General features: G+C 48.8%; 1 protein-coding gene across 2 annotated transcripts in view; it reads left to right on the top strand.

The window, feature by feature from the left end:
* The first annotated feature begins 3,323 nt into the window (after nucleotides 1-3,323).
* Rabep2 (rabaptin, RAB GTPase binding effector protein 2) overlaps nucleotides 3,324-17,818 on the top strand; it is a 17,092-nt gene continuing 2,597 nt past the window's right edge. Inside the window, exons 1-8 of one of the 2 annotated variants that reach the window (XM_040754619.1) lie at nucleotides 3,324-3,455; nucleotides 3,875-4,084; nucleotides 9,912-10,069; nucleotides 12,773-12,883; nucleotides 12,974-13,318; nucleotides 13,774-13,869; nucleotides 13,977-14,075; nucleotides 16,897-17,052. In XM_040754619.1, coding sequence (XP_040610553.1) covers nucleotides 3,428-3,455; nucleotides 3,875-4,084; nucleotides 9,912-10,069; nucleotides 12,773-12,883; nucleotides 12,974-13,318; nucleotides 13,774-13,869; nucleotides 13,977-14,075; nucleotides 16,897-17,052 — 1,203 coding nt within the window. In that variant the 5' untranslated portion in view covers nucleotides 3,324-3,427. Of the gene's footprint in view, nucleotides 3,456-3,743; nucleotides 4,085-9,911; nucleotides 10,070-12,772; nucleotides 12,884-12,973; nucleotides 13,319-13,773; nucleotides 13,870-13,976; nucleotides 14,076-16,896; nucleotides 17,053-17,818 lie in introns of those variants that run through there. The other variant, XM_040754608.1, reaches the window with a different exon arrangement.

Raw genomic sequence — 17,818 nt, 5'->3', positions numbered from 1 at the left:
GCAGGGGTCATATACAAGTTGGTTTTGGGGCCCTGGGGTGGGGCCCTCTTCCAGTTTCCCTGATTATTATTAGTAGGAAGGAAATTTCCCTCCCAGTCAGTTTTAGAGTAGCAGTTATTGGCCCAATGATATCCCCTTCGACAACGGGGGCATAAACCAGGTCTCTTGAGACCCGTAGTACTATTTTGAGGGCACTCTCTACGGAAGTGTCCCTCCCTGCCGCAGCTGAAACATGTTTTTCTCCTTCCCAGAGTAGGTCTTTCTTTCCCCACTTGGGGCCGAATAGCAGCAGCTAACACTTGGCCCTGGATGAAGTTCCCATCAATGTCCCTACAGATCCGGATATAGTCATTTAGACTTTTATTGCGATAGGGGCGAAGGGCTTCCTTACAATACTTATTTGCGTTTTCAAATGCCATCTGCTTGATGACTGGCATCGCAGGCCCAATGCCCCCAAATATTCTTTCTGCTACCTGACTGAGACGGTCTACGAAGTCTTGAAAAGGTTCGGAAGGTCCTTGAAGGATTTTGGACAGATGATCCCCTCCTTCCTTGGAAGGCAATGCTTTCCAAGCCCCTTGGGCCGCTGCTGCCACTTGGGCATAGACTGCGATGTCATATTGCATTTGTTGCTGAATGGTAGCGTATTGACCGCTCCCGGTAAGCATCTCCACATTTCTCTGGGGCTGTCCAGCCTGTGCATTCCTTTGGGCTGTCTGGCTGCATCTTTCCTGAAACTCACCTCTCCAAATCAAATAATCTCCCCCCGACAGAGCTGCTCTGCAAAGCTGCTGCCAATCGCCAGGTGTCAAATTAAGAGACGCAAAAGATTCCATTAAGGAAAGTGTAAAGGGAGCCTGTGCTCCATAATTTAAAGTTGCCTCTTTCAGTTGTTTTATATCTTTGAAACTTAAAGGGTCATGGCGCCGAATGACCTGTCGAGAATTGTTCGGATCTGGAACTTCCATTACTGGGGCCACCACCGGGCAGCATTGGACCCCTCCTCTGGGTCTTCCCTCCAGGTCTGAGAAGGACTGGGTTATCTCATAGGAGGAGTCCCTTTTTTCAGAGTATGGGGAAGGGTTTCTCTCCCTGTCCTGTCTTTCCTTAATTAGAATCTTTTTTAGTTCTTTTTTAAGGGCTGCGATCTCAGCAAGTAACCGTTCCTTTTCAGACTGTGACGAGTCTGAGTCTGAGCTACTTCCATTTTCTAGGTCTGATAGAGAAGGATATAACCGATTCTGACCGGAGTCCTTCTTTTTGGGTCGCGCCCGGAGATGTCTACCCGTTTTTTTGTTGTTACTAAGAGACTCCTCCTCATCCTCACTAACAATGGAGCCTCTAGTTTCAATCACGGTCTCTTCATCATCACTCTCTGCCCCTGAACTCAAGGAGGCTTGAGTCTCAGTCTCTTGTAACTCTAAAAAAGCCTCTTTTGTGTCCTGAACTACCTGGTGGTGACGAACCTTATCTGTCAAAAGTGCTCCCCTCACTAATCTCCATAAGGAGAATGTCGTAGGGGGCAAGGACTCAGATCCCTCTTTTCGTAAAAGTCTATGAAGATCACGGCGAACCTCCTCCCAATCTGGAATATTTAAGCTTCCCCCAGTAATGAACCATGGACTGGCTCGTTCGATCGATTTTAGAAAGCCTTCTAGGGTTTTAGACTTGACTGCAGTCCCATGTTCTTTAAGTAACTTTTTTAGTTGATACTGTAATGATTCTAGCTTCCCGGAACTATTCCCCATAGTTTCTTAACCCCGTCCACTTACCTCGCTTTCACGATCTCGGTGGAACCTCCAATTGTCACGTCTGCTGCGTGGCCTGTGTCCGAGAACGTGCAGAGGGTGTCGGGGATTGACAACACAGAGACTCGTTCAACGATATAAAGAGAACTTTAAACAGGCTCCAAAAAGGTTCAAGAAAAACTTCCTAAGAAAGGCTCCCACCAGAGAAGCTTCTGCTCTCTCCTCTCCCCTGGCTGGTTCTGCTCTGACCCAGAGGTGGATGTGTGTGGGTTTTTGAAGGTGCGGTTAGTCTCTGGACAAGGTCGAGGTCAGGGCGGTTTCTGTGGGAAGGCCTTTCCCAGGAACTTATTGTATCATTTTTAGTAAACATGTTTTTACTAAACATTGCCTTACAGCTGCCTACTCCCAGGCAGAAGGGGAAGTGGCCAGGAACTTATTGTATCGTTTTTAGTAAACATGTTTTTACTAAACATTGTCTTACAGCTGCCTACTCCCAGGCAGAAGGGGAAGTGGGTCTCTGCTCAAGGTCTGGTGTTCCCACACTTAGCTCCAGTTAAACCGCCTGCTTATGTAATTCCTCCAGCTAACTGCGTATATCTTAGCTTCTGTTAAACCACTTGTTTGTGCAAAACCTCCACTGCAATTGCAGAGCACACTTGCTCTAAATGCTCGGTACTTCACTTGGGTCTCTAAGTGCAGTCCCAGCCTGCGGGAGCTATACACTGTGTCTAAGTGGTAGGTCACTTCTGGTGAGCTCCTTGTAACACTAAAAGCCCACCAGTAGGCACAAGGGGGAGGTGATGAGAGTTATCTTGCCAGTTCAGGAGAGGTGATGGTTACCACACTGGGTGTTAGCACTCGAGAAATGAAAAACGCATCCTGGTAAAAGTACATTGGCGCCAGTTTGCTTTTCAGGACTTCCAAGGAGGCCACAAAGAATCAAGGACTTCCAAGTTCAAGTGTCCTTTATAGAAAACAGGTTTGGAGGCAGGGGAATCCAGGTTCTGTACTTGTTTGAATTGTCCTGACCCTCGAAAGCCATACATATATAATGAGGTCATACATAATGAGAGATTGACCTAGACCCAGGCTGAAGAGAAAAGATTTACAGCCCTGGGATTCGTGAAAGGGATTTGCAGGAAGCCGACTGGAAATGGGGGGTGGAGACACGCAGGTTTCGCACCTCTGCCACTGACTGAGCCAGGCTTCAGAACGCTGACCCAGCCCTGGCCCGCAGGGGCGGAGGTGCTGGGAGGGCTGGGCAGCGCTTCGCTGTAACGCGAGCCGGGCTGCGGCGGAAGGGCGGCCGAGCGCAGGGAAGGGGAGGCCGCGCTGCGTCCTCCAGGGCTAAGGCCCTGCGTTCCAGGAGGTAAACTCGTCTGGAGCCTTGGGAGACTCGCAAGCACCAGCGAAGACTGCCGCAGACCGCAGCCGTCGGGTCTCCCAGGGAGCGAGGAAACCCAGGAGCGGCGGCGCACGGCCCCAGAAAGAGGCGGGACCCAGACCCCGCAGCCACTCGGAACCCTTCGGCGTCTCTCGGCAATACTCCCACCTCCACCTCCACGGCCCCTCAGACCCGCTCCGGAAACAACCGAGCGGATCCGGAAACAGCCGAGCGGACCCGGAAGCGGGAGTGCCATCACCAGGGAGTGCGGGAATTCTTCGTTTGGGCTGAGACAATGGCAGCAGCTGCGCCAAGAGCCGTAGGTTAGAACCCGCGGCGCTGGCGGCCAGGGGTCGGTGCCTGAGGGCGCCGCCGTGCACGTGACGAGCAGGGGGCTGGGGGCGGGGCCGAATATGGCGGCTGGCGGCAGCCCGCCAGCGCGGAGGCTTGGGAAGGGGGCGGGGCAGGCACCCGCCAGGGTGGGCGGAGTCTAGATGTGGGCGTGGTCTGAGGGATGGACAGGTAAGAGGTGGGGAGGAGCGGGAAAGGGGCGGGGCCACTGGAAGGGATTGGACAGTCGAGCTAAGTACACTCTGGGAGGCGGGAAGGGGCAGGGCCAGGTGCGTGGGTTGAGGCCAGTGCAGATGGAGTCCGGGTCTGGGTTGCTGGAATGCTGGGTGGCCTGAGTTGTTAAGAGACCTGAGAACCATGGGAAGAAATGTTGGTTCCTGTACCCCCACAGCGCTGGATACCCAGCCCCAAAATGGGCAGAGGGTTGCATCCGAGTCAAGTGAGCTCGGACGGCTTCGTGCCGAACTGGCCGGCGCACTGGCAGAAATGGAAACCATGAAGGCTGTAGCCGAGGTGAGCGAGAGCACCAAGGCAGAGGCGGTGGCTGCAGTGCAGAGGCAGTGCCAAGAGGAGGTGGCTTCTCTGCAGGCCATCCTGAAAGGTGAGGAACCCGCCCCAAACACACCCACTGTCCGGACTGCCAACCTCTGTCCCTCTAACAGACAACACAGGGGAGAAAGGCTTCAAGGAGCTTCATGTGGCTCAACACAGAGGAGTCTGTGTCCCAGTGTGGGGAGAAGCACAAGTGTTGTCACCAGTTCTTGTCAGTCACAGCTAAGTGTGGCACTCATCTTTACCCATTCCCCTGTGGCTGCCTTTTCTCATCCTTGATGTCAAATCAGCCCTGAGTATGAGCCAGAAACTTGTCATTTACCTCAGCCTAATCTCTCTAGTCCCGTGGTTTCCTTCCTTCCGAAGCAACCCACAGCACCCTGTACAAACACACGTGTCTCTTCCTTTCCTCCCTCTGCCTCAAGGCCTCTGGATTAACAGACACCAGCTTTCTGGTCCCAGGTCTCCCACTTTCCTATCCCCTGACCTTCTCTGTGCCTCTGTGTCTGGCCAGCTCTGTTGAAATACTGTCCCAGCCTCAGAGACCTCCCTCTGTAGTCTGCCCTTGACCTTGGCTTCCAGAGAAAACTGCCTAAAATTCCCATCTCACCCTGCCAGGCACGGCAGTTTATCTGTAATCCCAGCTCTGGAGACCGGAGATTGACATATCCCTAGGAGCTTGCTGGCCAGCCAGTCTAGGTAAGATGGAGAGTTCCAAAGTCAGTAAGAAACCCTATCTCAAAAAATAGGTATCGAGCAACTAAGGAAAACACCTGATAGTGACCTCTGGCTTATGTGAGTGTGTACACTGTAAGTGTTGCAGCTTGGATGGAAAGGTATCCTGGTGGTTAGGAACCAATGAGTACCACAAAGTCATGTAAGCATAGTAGCTTACAGCCCTGCTCCAAAAAGGGTTCCCCAATGCGAACAACTCTCCAGGCAGGGAAAGGTTTCCCCAGCAAAGCTGTTATAGCTCTACTCGGGTCCGGTCGGCTGGAGTGTAACAACTCTGCTCCACTACGGGAAGGTTTCCCCAGCTAAAGTGTTACAGTTCTGCTGTACTCTGTTCTGCTCTGGAGAAAATGTCGCACTGCACAACCTCCCTCAAGATTTATTGGGAAGGAAAAATCCAGGAGAGTGGCTGCTTTGGGTGAGAACAGCAGCAGACTGAACAGGGTACAGACCTTACATAGTATTTCAGGAAGGGGAGGGCATGGAACTTTCCAGGGTGGCTTGGGATTGGCAGATTTGGGGAGGGGCAGTTGAAGACAGGGTTTCTCTGTGTAGCCATGGCTGTCCTGGAACTCACTCTGTAGACGAGGCTGGCCTCAAACGCACAGATATCCACCTGACTCTGCCTGTGTGCTGGGTTTAAAGTGTGCACCACTACTGCCAGGCAGGATTGGTAGATTTTTATGGTATGATTCTGGGGCAAGCTCAGTGATTAATGGGATTTTGACCCCTGGTCCTGGGTCAAGTCAGGGTTAGGATGTTTTTCCTTAGCTCTGGTCTGGGGTCTACTCAGAAGCAGGACATTTGTTTGGGGTTTTTTGTTGTTGTTTTGTTTTGTTTTTTGTTTTTCTTCCCTTGACTCCTTTTTTACACACACACCAAAGAAAAAGATGTATCCTAAATTCTAACAGTGGCTTCTCTTTATTGAATACTTACTGATGCCATACACAGAGCTGAATGCTCTACAAAATAACCTTTTTGCTTCTTTTTTATTTATTAATTAATTTTTTGAGACAAGGCCCATGCTGGCCTCAAACTGTATGAACTTCTTCGTTTTTTCTCAGTTTAAAAATAGGAGTGTGTGTGTGTGTGTGTGTGTGTGTGTGTGTGTGTAAGAGACACTTGGGGTATCACACATGCTGTGGTGCACATTTGGCCCAGAGAACAACTTTATGAATTCACTTCTCTCCTTCCACCTCTATGTGGGTTCCAGATAAGAGCTCTTGTCATCAGGCTTTCATGACAAGCACCTTTAACCACTGAGCCATCTTGAGGGCCTTAAACTTGTGATCCCCTCCTTCATGTGCCTGCATCAAGGCATGCCACCCCTGCTTTTATGCAGTACTAGGGAAGCACTCCCATCTGAGCCACATCCCCAGCCCTGGTTTGTCTTTTGTTTTATTATGGTAGGGTCTTACACTGTAACCAAGCTAGTCAGGAACTCATTTTATAGTTCAGTATAGCCTCAAACTCAAGGTAACCCTCCTGCTTCACCCTCCTAGGCACTAGAGTTTGGTGTAGGAGGTACCATCCTTGGCTGTGTTTAATGTTCTTTTTTTTTTTAATTTCTTTTGTGAGGACATTTCTTTTTTTTCTCAATATGTGGTGTTTAATGTTCTTAACAAACTCTTTGAAGCAGGAGTTATTGTCTGAACATTTTATAGAAAAGGCACAGAAATACAGACAGGTTTCCTTGCACAGAGTGATATAGCCCCATAGCAGCATATTTGAACCCAGGCAGACTGGCAGCTTCTCTATCTAATGGTAGTGCATGTTAGGGGTACTGTAGTACCAGGTGTACTAGCTCACTGGGAACAGCGAGCCAGCTCCCTAGGTAAAGCTTGGTGACTTGCATGCAATCACTGGAACCCACAGGTGGAAGGAGGAAGCCAGCGCCTCAGGTTGTACTCTGACCTCTGCCCCTTAGAGCAGAAACCACAGGACCTGTCTGAACATGGAGCAGGCCAGAACCTTAGCCCTGAAATTCATCCTCTAACCTCCGCATGTAACTTGGCACATGATCACACACCCACACAGAGAAATAGAATCATTTTTAAATTTTTGTTATATTTATTTTGTGTATGTGTGTGTGCATACACACATGAACGTGTGCTGTGTGTGTGTGTGTGTGTGTGTGTGTGTGTGTGTGTGTGTGTGTGTGTGTGTGTCTGAGTCTGACAGAGGACGACTTGTGGGAATTGATTCCATTTACCAAGTGAGTCTCAGAGATGGATCTCAGACTATCGGGCTTGGTGGCAAGCACCTTTACCCACTGAACTGTCTTGCCAGCCCATACATAAACTCAAAATTAATAAAGGAGCCAGGCATGGTGGTGCATGCCTTTAGTCCCAGTACTTGGGAGGCAGAGGCAGGAGCATATCTGTGAGTTGCAGGCCAAACTGGTCTATATAGTGAATTCCAGGGCTACACACTCAGACACTGTTTCAAAATAAATAAATAAGTAAACATTGGCCAGGCATGGTAACTCACACCAGCACTTAGGAAACAGTCTGAAGGATCTCAAGTTCCAGGCCTGCATTGAAATAAATAAATCAGTAATTGAGAAAAAACAAAATGATAATGTCTACTTACCACCACCTTCACCTGCCGAATTGGCATTCAAAGCCTTAAGAGCCATGTGCTGTGACTTCTGATGGGCCAGCATGTCCAGACATGCCAGCCCATGCTGATCCTGTTGCTCCACTTCCCTTCCTCATCTCTGGCCAGCATCCCTTCCTGGACGGGCTCACAGGGCACCATGCCTCCCTCTGGGATCCGTACCTGGGGAGGGAACTTTCATTGTCCCACATCCCTACAGTTGTCATGGCTATGGTCACTGAGCCATGAGCGCTGGCTGGGTGATGGGCCTGTCTGATTAAATGCTGTATCTACAGAGCCTAGAGGAAATATTCATCACTATTGTCAAATATTGACTGTTCAGACATACTAATAAGGATAGATATCAGGTCTTCAGCATTTGTTATGCAAATAAGTGGACAATCTGTGTTTCTGCAGGTCAGAGTTTTCCCTTTTTTTCTGTGTGTGTGTTTGTACAAGTTTGTATGTGTGTGCTTGTATACAGATGTGCATACATGTATGTACTCCCATGTGAAAGCCAGAGGTCAGTGTCAAGAGTCTCAATTGCTGTCTACCTTCTTTTTACTTATTCTTCTGTTTGTTTACTTACTTTTTGAGGTGGGGCCTGCCTGCCTCCTCACCATGGGGATACAAGCATAGGCTGTTATGCTCCTTTGTTTGGTTTTGTAGCCTTTATTTGTATTTTATGTGTATGGGTGTTTTGCCTGAATGTATGTCTGTACTGCTGTGTGCAGTACCACAAAAGGATATTGAATCTTTTCTTCTTTTTCTTAAAGATTGATTTATTTATTATGTATACACTGTTCTGCCTGCATATATGCCTGCAGGCCAGAAGAGGGCACCAGACTTCATTACAGATGGTTGTGAGTCACCATGTGGTTGCTAGGAATTGAACTCAGGACCTTTGGAAGGGCAACCAGTGCTCTTAACCTCTGAGCCATCTCTCTAGATCCTTTTGAACTGAGTTACAGATGGTTGTAAGCAGCCTTGTGGGTGCTAGGAATTGAACCCTGAGTTCTAGAAGAACAGCCACTGAGCTTGGGTTTTTTTGTTTGTTTGTTTTACGTGAATACCTGGGATTTGAACTTAGGACCTCATACTTACATGCTAGGCACTTTACCAACTGAGCCATCTTCCAGCCCTACATTTGTGATATTTTCAGCTTAGTTTAGTTTTATTTGTTTGACACCAGGTCTCACTATGTATCTTAGGCTAGCCTCAATCTTGTAATCCTCCTACCTCAGCCTCCCAAACACTGAGATTCCCAGCCTATCATAAAGTTTTTGTTTGGCTTTTTTGAAACAGTCTTTCTACGTAGCCCTAGCTGTCTTGGAACTCACTGTGTAGACCATGCTGGCCTTGAACTCAGAGGTACACCTGCTTCTACCTTCTGAGTGCTGGGATTAAAGGCGTGTGTGCCACCATACCCAGCTCTCTGCTCCCATAATTGCTCCTTCAGTAGTACAGTTTACTCCTGTCACAGACCAAGTGACGACTTCCCTAATAAGAACTCCAGCTTACTGGGAGGCAGAGACAAGCAGATCTCTGTGAGTTCAAGTACAGCCTGGTCTATAGAGTGAGTTCCAGGACAGCCAGGACAGAGAAACCATGTCTAAAAGTAATTAATCAACTAATTAATTGAAATTCCAGCTCATACTTCAGTTGGTATCTGCAGTCTCTGTCACAGGGTACATGAGCAGGGCCTTGAACTGTATCTGACCCATCTTAGGGTCCAGGTCCTGTTTTAGCCACAAAAGCAAGATAGTATCACACTGTGCTTGAAAGAGGGAAGTGGGCCTTTAGGGACCCTAGATACACCCACCAGCCAGCTGTTGGCTGTTTGGAAATTGTCAGTGGCCATTCTGCCCAAGTTGGCTATCTTGCAAGGCATCATTTAGCCAGCCCTCCCATTTCCTCAGACCTGCAGACTGTGTCATCTTGTGTCTCATGATATTCTGTCTGTTCTTGGCTTCCACTATGCCTAATCTAAGCATGATGATCTATTTCTTTGTCAAGTTACCTCCTGGCAAAATGGAGAACTAACGTTTGAGTGAATTTAAGTGTTATGAATGATTTGAAAGGAATACTTTCAATTTTCTTTTCCGCAAATACCCAAACAATCTCCTATTAAGTGACTTTTCAGCTGGGGTTTTGGGGGATTTTAGTTTGTTGTGTTTGCTGTGCTGGGATGGCAATGGGTTCTGTTTTTGTTCTTAGCCCTTTTGATACTTTGCTTCCTTTGTGTTTACTAATAACAAGGCCTCATACTTGCCTGGTTTTAGTAAAAACATCCTGGGCCAGTTCCTCAGTTGGAATATATCTGAGCAATGTCCTGTGTAGTTGTCCTTGTTGTATGCCAGATGATTGCCTCCTTACATACTCACTTCATCCTCAAACACCCAGGGTCAGACACACTCCCTTTTGCTCCTGAGGACACTCGTGCACAGAGGTGCTGAGGTCCAGGCCTGCCCAGCTCATCATGGTAACTGCTGCAGTTGATCACCTGGGAGAGGGCAGACCCGAGCACCCACCCTTCCTGCCCACAGACTCCATCAGCAGCTACGAGACCCAGATCGCAGCCCTGAAACAGGAGCGGCAGCAGCAGCAGCAGGACTCTGAGGAGAAGGATCGAGAGCTGGGCCACCTCAAACAGCTGCTGGCCCGGGCCCATCCCCTGGACTCCTTGGAGAAGCAAATGGAAAAGGTTGGAACGGGGTGGACTGCCCTATCCCTGGGGATTGGGACAATAGTGATTGTTGGTGTCTCATTGCCTGTCATTGGACACAGTAATGACACAGTTGAGTGCTTAGCAGGATTCTGGCTAGAAGTGACCAAGTTTATTTACCTCTAGAAACAAGGTCAGTCATGTGGAGGAAGGAAACTAACCCTTTCTGTGCCAGACACTGTGAGTGCCCCACAGTGAACAGTTATTGTCCTCGGCCCCTAATGTATGGTGCCTCCTTTATTACTATCATTAATAACAGTAGGAAACTGGGTATAGTGACAGGGACTGATAGTCCCAGGTATCGGGGAGGCTGACACAGGAGGATGACTTGAGCCCAAGGCTTCAAGACAGCCTGGATAACATAGTAAGAACCAGAATCTTGCGTATAGCCCAGGCTGGCCTTGAATCTGCAAAAAGCCTCCAGCTTCAGCTCCTGAGTCTGGGATTGGTAGGTATGCATACCCACAGCCAGATAGAAACCTGAGCAGGTCCTGTGTGCATGTGTACAGATATACATACACATATACATATATACTTTTCTGAGCAGGTCATGTGTGCATGTGTACAGATATACATACACATATACATATATACTTTTTCCTGCATGATAGGCAAGCACTCTGTATTTTTAATGACCTACAGGTGGTGATACATACCTATAATCCCAGTACTGGGGAAGCTGGGCAGAATTATGAGTTTGAGGCTAGCCTAAGGGTAGTTAGTAACACCTCCACCTAAGAGACAATGAAAACAATTAAATTCTAGGATGTGTATATTTTCCTGTGCTTCCCTTTGAACAGTAGGCATTCTTACTTTATTTGATCTTCACAGAAGCTCTGTGAGGCCGGTATTTAGTTAGAACCTAAGGAAACGAGCTAGAGTCAGTGCCCCACTCATGCAAACAAAGATGAAACAGGAGCTCAGGGCTAGAGCTGCAATCAGTTGCTGGAGTGCTTGCCTAGTGTGTGTGAAGCCCCGGCACTGCATAAAACCAAGCATGATGATGCGTCTGTGCTCCTAGCCTTGAGGAAGCTGGAGGATGAAGCTCAGGTTCAAGGCCAGCCTGGGGTGTGAGGTCCTACCTCAAAACTCAACTCAAGACTGGTGTCCCGGAAAGAAAGTCTGGCCTGGAGCTCCCACTAGAAGTTGCTGTTCGCTTCAGGCCTCCTCTGGGCTGAGAACAGAAGAAGGAGCTTCAAGTCTGTCAGGCGGGTTCTGGTGCTGCGTTCACCTGTGCTGTGTATTTTGCTGTACACAGCGTGGGAATCCCAGGTGTTCAGACACCTTGCCTATGGCACGAGTAGTTAAACTAGTCTGTCTAAGAAGACTTTGGGGGATTCCAGAGGTTGAAATGAGCTGAGAGAGATGGTAACAGACAAACCGTGACTAGAGCACGCGGCAGGGGGCAAGGCTGTTTGTTTTGTGGTTTGTTGAGGGGTTTCTCTGTGTAGCCCTGGCTGCCCTAGAACTCACTCTATAGACCAAGCTGGCCTCGAACTCAGAGATCCACCTACCTCTGCTGCCCAAGTTCTGGGATTAAAGACGGGCGCCAACACCACCTAGCAGGACTGTTTTTACTGATCCCTTGCAGGATCCCAGGCTTAAAAGGAGACAATCCAGAAAAGGTCAGCTTTCTGTTTGGAATGGCAGGATGGGAAGACATGTCAGTTAAGATGAGGTTGGCTACATTCGATCAGAAACAGTGATCATTGAACACAGTAGTTTATATAAAATAGGAGTTGGGTTTTTTGCTTTTGTTTTTGATTTTTCTTTAAAGTCTGTACTGATAAAACAGTCATTAAAAACTAGAGAGAGGTCCTGGCAGTTAAGAGCACTTACTTGTTACTCTTCCAGAGGATCCAGGTTCAGTTTCCTGAACCAATTTGATGGCTCACAACTGTCTGTAACTATAGTTCCAGAGGATCAGACACCCTCTTCTGACTTCTGAGTGTACCAGATAATGCACATGATGTATGTATTTATGGCAGCAAAACATGCATATACACAAAGTAATATACTTTTTTTTTGGTTTTACGAGACAGGGTTTCTCTGTATTATTTTGGAGGCTGTCGGTCCAGCCTAGCCTGGAACTCACAGAGATCCGCCTGCCTCTGCCTCCCGAGTGCTGGGATTAAAGGCGTGCGCCACCACCGCCTGGCAAAATAATATACTTAAATGCTGTTTTAAAAAAGAAAAGAAACATAGGTTTCTGGATTGCTGTTTGGCTGTAGCTGGTAATTGCCTCATGGTCCAAGATGATTGCTTGAATGCCAGGCATCCTATCCACATCCCAATCAGCAAGGAGTTACAAAGACACGACTTCCTTTAAGGAGCTGGCCTGTAAATTAGCATATTGCACAAGTGCTTACATCTCATTAGCTAAAACTAAGTTGCGTGATCACCTTTAGTTCCAGAGAAGCTGAGTTGTAGATGGTACTAGAGAACGGAAAGCATGTGCCTCGTTAAAAACTGGAGGTCCTCGATATAAAAAGGCGCATGTTGGGATGAAGGCTGAGTAGACAAGAGGAAGCTGGGCATGGCCTTGGCCCTTTCCCTGGGAGCACGTAGAGCGTGTGTTCTGGAGTCTTGTGGGTGGGCATAACCTTCAGGGAGGACTGGAACAGTTGGTGGCCATCATTCAGGAGGAAAGGGCTGTCACCGCCCAATGCCCCGTCCCTCCAGGCTCATGAAGACTCAGAGAAGCTCCGGGAAATTGTGGTACCCATGGAGCAGGAGATTGCAGAGCTGAAAGTGAAGCTGCTGAGGGCAGAGGAGCTGATCCAAGAGATGCAGGTGAGGGGAAGAGGGGCAGCCCAGGGGCGCGATGGAAGAAGGGGTGCCTGGGACTCTGGCTTCCAGCCTCTGCTCTGCAACTTTCCCTAGAGACAACCAAGGCAGCCTGCTTCCCTGCATGGCTCCACGGAGCTGCTTCCACTTTCAAGGAACCCCTCGCCTCCACTGGAACCCTTGGAGGAGCCAGCTGGAGACGCAGGCTCAGCTGCAGAGGCCTTTGCCCACAACTGCGATGACACTGCCTCCCTCTCCTCCTTCTCCCTCGGTGGGGCAGCCAGTGGCGCCTCCCTACGAGGCACACGGGGCCTAAGCCCCGAGCAGGAAGAGACTGCTTCTCTGGTGTCCACTGGCACTCTGGTCCCTGAGGGCATCTACCTACCCCCTCCTGGGTACCAGCTTATTCCAGATAGCCAGTGGGAGCAGCTTCAGGTAGAGGTAAGTGGATGGGGCTAGGGCCTGTGGACCTTCCCTACCTCCCTCGATATGTACAGAGACTGCACTAAAGCTACAGTTGGGAGGCCAGTAGGAGGGAGAAAGTTCCCCTCCCAGAAAAGGAAGTTGGACATAGCATGAGCAGAGATGCTGTAGAAGATAATGTTATGGTGAGAAGTGCCCAGAGCAAAACTGAAGAGGGGTGGGGTGTGGCTTGGTGATCGAGCCCTTCTTAGCCTGTGCAAGACCCTGAATTCAGTCCCCAGCACTGGGGTGAGGGGTGGGGGAGAAGAAACTTTAAGTAGCCCAGAAGATGGCAGCAGAGATGGCAAGAAGTCAAATGTATCGCTCCGCTTTGGAGGAGCAGCAGGACCTACTGAGGGATGGGTGGGGAAGGGAAGAGTAGGTAATCCCTTGCCAGCAGACTGGAAAATAAGTCGGAGGTCTGGGTCTGACAGGGGCGGCAGCTGCAGAAAGACCTGGAAAGTGTCAGCCATGAGCGGGACGAGCTCCAAGAGGGGCTGAGACGGAGCAATGAGGACTGTGCCAAACAAGTGAGTTCGGCCTCCCTTCAGGACCCCTCTGGCCACTCCCCACCCTGCCCCGCCCCGCCCCACCCCTCCCCCAGCATCCCTCTCACTTCACCCTCTTTCCTCCGTAGATGCAGGTGCTCCTGGCCCAGGTCCAGAACTCAGAACAGCTTCTTCGAACTCTACAAGGGACTTTGAGCCAGGCGCAAGAACACGTGCAGCTGCAGATGGTGAGTGCCGCATCTAGGGTGAGAGGTCAGGACCACTGGGGCCAAGTATCAGCCCTGCCTGCCCCCCATCCAGCCACTTTCACTAGGTGAGTGAAGACTTTGGGAGTGGCCCGGCTGTGGCCAGAGCTGTGTAATCTTGAACTAATCCCATCTGTAAACTGAGCTAATGTGATCGAGTCTGCAGAATCAGAAAGACGGAAAGCAAATCACCACTGACCAGTTCCACCCAGAAGTGTGTGAGATCCATGTGGTCAGATGCTGTGCTTTTAAAAAGAAGCCAGAGATCTGGAAATGTGTATATTGCCTCCCAATTTTAAAGTTGGCAATTAAATGGGACTGGAGAGATGACTTAGTAGTTAAGAGCACTGGCTGCTCTTCCGTAGGTCCTGAGTTCAATTCCTAGCACCCACACATTGGCTCAGAACCCTCTGTAGTGGTGTAAAGGCATACACACAGATACAACACTCATATACATAAAATAAATAAATCTTTTTTTTTTTTTTTTTTTTTTTTTGGTTTTTCAAGACAGGGTTTCTCTGTGGCTTTGGAGGCTGTCCTGGAACTAGCTCTTGTAGACTAGGCTGGTCTCGAACTCACAGAGATCCGCCTGCCTTTGCCTCCCGAATGCTTGGATTAAAGGTATACACCACCACCTCCTGGCTAAAAGAAATAAATCCTTAAAAAATAAAATTTAAATAAAGTTGGCAATGACTTTGGTGCTTAAAAAAGCGTGTTTGAGGGGTTGGCAAGATGGCTCAAGTGGGTAAAAGCACTTGCCACAAAGCCTGATGACCCGAGTTTGATCTCCAAGACCCATGTGAATGAGAGAACTAACCGGGCAACTTGCCCTCTGACCTCCACACATGCTTGTGTGTGCACATTCTAAGTCAGGTGTGAGCCCAGCACCCAGGAGTTTGAGACAGGAGGATCCTGAGTTTGAGTTAGCCTAGACTATATAGAGATGATACGCTACACAACACACACCACATACACACACACATACATGGTGTGTGCATGTCACATGATTTATATAATAAAAATAAATTTTAAAAACACATTTCAGGGCCAGGCATTGGTGGCGCAGGCCTTTAATCCCAGCACTCGGGAGGCAGAGGCAGGCGGATCTCTGTGAGTTCGAGGCCAGCCTGGTCTACAGAGAGAGTTCCAGGACAGCCTCCAAAACAATACAGAGAAACTCTGTCTCGAAAGAACAACAATAACAACAACAACAACAAAGCCACATTGCAGAGCTGTGCTTGTTTGGTATGCGTAGAGCCCTGGGTTCAATCCCCAGCACCATGTAAACTGGCCAGGTATGGTAGCTCATGCATGTAAGCCCAGCACTCGGGAGGTGGGGGCCAAAGGGCCTGGAGAAATAGTTGAGTGGTTAAGAATGTTTGCTTGTCCTCCAGTTCCCAGTACCTTCATGGTGCTCACACTTCTCTGCAACTCCAGTTTCAGGGTATCCAGTGCCCTCTTGTGGCCTCCGCAGGCACCAGGACGCACATGGTGCACATACCACATGAAGGCAAACATTCATGCTCATAATTTTTGTTTGTTTGGTTTTTTGTTTTTCGAGACAGGGTTTCTCTGTATTGTTTTGAAGGCTGTCCTGGAACTCAATCTGTAGACCAGGCTGGTCTCAAACTCACAGAGATCCGCCTGCCTCTGCCTCCCGTGTGAGTTTGAGGCCAGGCTGGACCGATAGCCTCCAAAACAATACAGAGAAACCCTGTCTCGTAAAAAACCAAAAAAAAAAAAAAAAAAAAAAAAAAGGTGTGTACCACCAACGCCCGGCTTTTTAAAAATTTTTTAAAGAATTTTAAAGTCATCCTTGACTACCAGCAAGTTTGAGGCCAACCTGGGCTTAAAAAAAATAGGTTGCAGCCTATGTAGCACATACATGTCCTAGCAGGCAGAAAGCTGAGACAAAAGGATCACCGATTCAGGCCAACCTTGACCACACAGTGACTGGGGCATAGGGCAGCTGAAGAGATGGCTTAGTGGCTAAAAGCGTTGGCTGCTCCTTTCACAGGACCCAGGTTCAGTTCTCAGCGCCCCTGCGGCAGCTCACAATCATCTGTAACTACAGTTCCAAGAGATCTAACATCCCCTTCTGACCTCCATGAGCACCATACATATATGTGGGTGAACAGTTATACACTTGAAATAAATCTTTAAAAATGTGTGTGTGTGTGTGTGTATACATACATATATATATGTATGTGTATATATATATATATATGTATATATATATATGTCATCTGGGTTGGAGAGATGGCTCAGAGGTTAAGAGCACTGGTTAAAGACCGGCATTTAATTCCCAGCAACCACATGATGGCTCACAACCATTTATAATGAGATCTGACGCCCTCTCCTGGCATGCAGGCATACATGCAGATAGAACACTGTATACATAATAAATAAATAAATCTTTTTTAAAAAGATGTCATCTAAATGAAATATCCACAGTGGCTTGTGGCTGCCAGTGTGCTGGCAGGGACAGAATCTGAAGAGATTAGAGTCAGGGAGGACAATAAGGGGTTTCTTCTTGGACTAGCCAGTGATACGTATGCCTTTAATCCCAGCACTTGGGAGGCGGAGGCAGAGGCAAGCAGTGAGTTACAGAACAGCCAGGGCTACACAGAGAAACCCTGTGCTGAAAAACAAGCAAACAAACAAAAAACCAACAAGTTTCTTCTCAGCAGATCATGAGGCCAGGGCTCTCTAGACACCAGTCTAGCAGCGGGGCTAGGGTTTGGCCTCAGGGACTAGAGACACTGGTCCCTCTGATTGCCTTGTGCTTTTGGTATGTCCTCAGGCAGAGCTGGCCACCTCTCACAAATGCCTGCACCACGAGGTTAAACGACTAAATGAAGAAAACCAAGGGCTCCGGGCTGAGCAGCCGCCATCCTCCGCCCTCCAGGGCCCGGAGCCGTGGGACGATGAGGGTGAGGCCCTGCCCAGCTCCATACAGGTAAATGGCACCAGAGTGCCTGGTGTCGACCCGTGGCTGTCTCCTCTCCAAGGAGGCTGAGGACAGACCCTGGCTCGTGTGTATTAGCTGAGCCCAAGACTTCCTTTCTTCATCTGATAAATGGAGCCATACCATCTTCCCAGGGTCGGCATGAAGAGAAAGAATTATAAGTGCTGACCGCAGTGAAGGGAACAGTGATTATGTTGGCCGTTTTCACTGCACCCCATGCTGCTCACGCTGTCCTCGCTGCAGGGGGTTAACCACGGTCCCATGCAGGCTGGACAAGTCCTTGCCACTGAGCCGTACGTTGAGCCCTTGGTTTCTTATGGGTTTGGTTTGGTTTGGTTTGGGTTTTGGAACTCGCAGAGATCCACCTCCTGGGTGCTGAGATTACTGAGATTAAAGGCTGTGCCACCACTCACTGCCTGTCGATTTTTTTTTCCTTTTTGAGACAGGGTCTCTCTTTGAGACAGGTTGGACTCCTCTGAGTGTGGAATCCCAGGCCCCACCTGACACCAGGTGCTGTTTACTATTTTTAAGTGATATTGGGTCTTTAAGATTGAATTCTTCAGAATCTTTGAATCCGACTCCATGATGGTCTGTGTCAATTTTTATTTATTTATTTGGCTTTTTGAGACAGGTTTCTCTGTGACTTTGGAGCCTGTCCTAGAACTAGCTCTTGTAGACCAGGCTGGTCTCCAACTCACAGAAATCTGCCTGCCTCTGACTCCTGAGTGCTGGGATTAAAGGCGTACACAGGTCATCT

This window comes from Mesocricetus auratus, unplaced genomic scaffold (genome assembly GCF_017639785.1).
Source record: "Mesocricetus auratus isolate SY011 unplaced genomic scaffold, BCM_Maur_2.0 Super-Scaffold_4256, whole genome shotgun sequence".
NCBI classification, from domain to species: Eukaryota; Metazoa; Chordata; class Mammalia; order Rodentia; family Cricetidae; genus Mesocricetus; species Mesocricetus auratus.
Note: the sequence above shows the minus strand (reverse complement) of the source record. Positions and strands in the feature narration are given on the sequence as shown.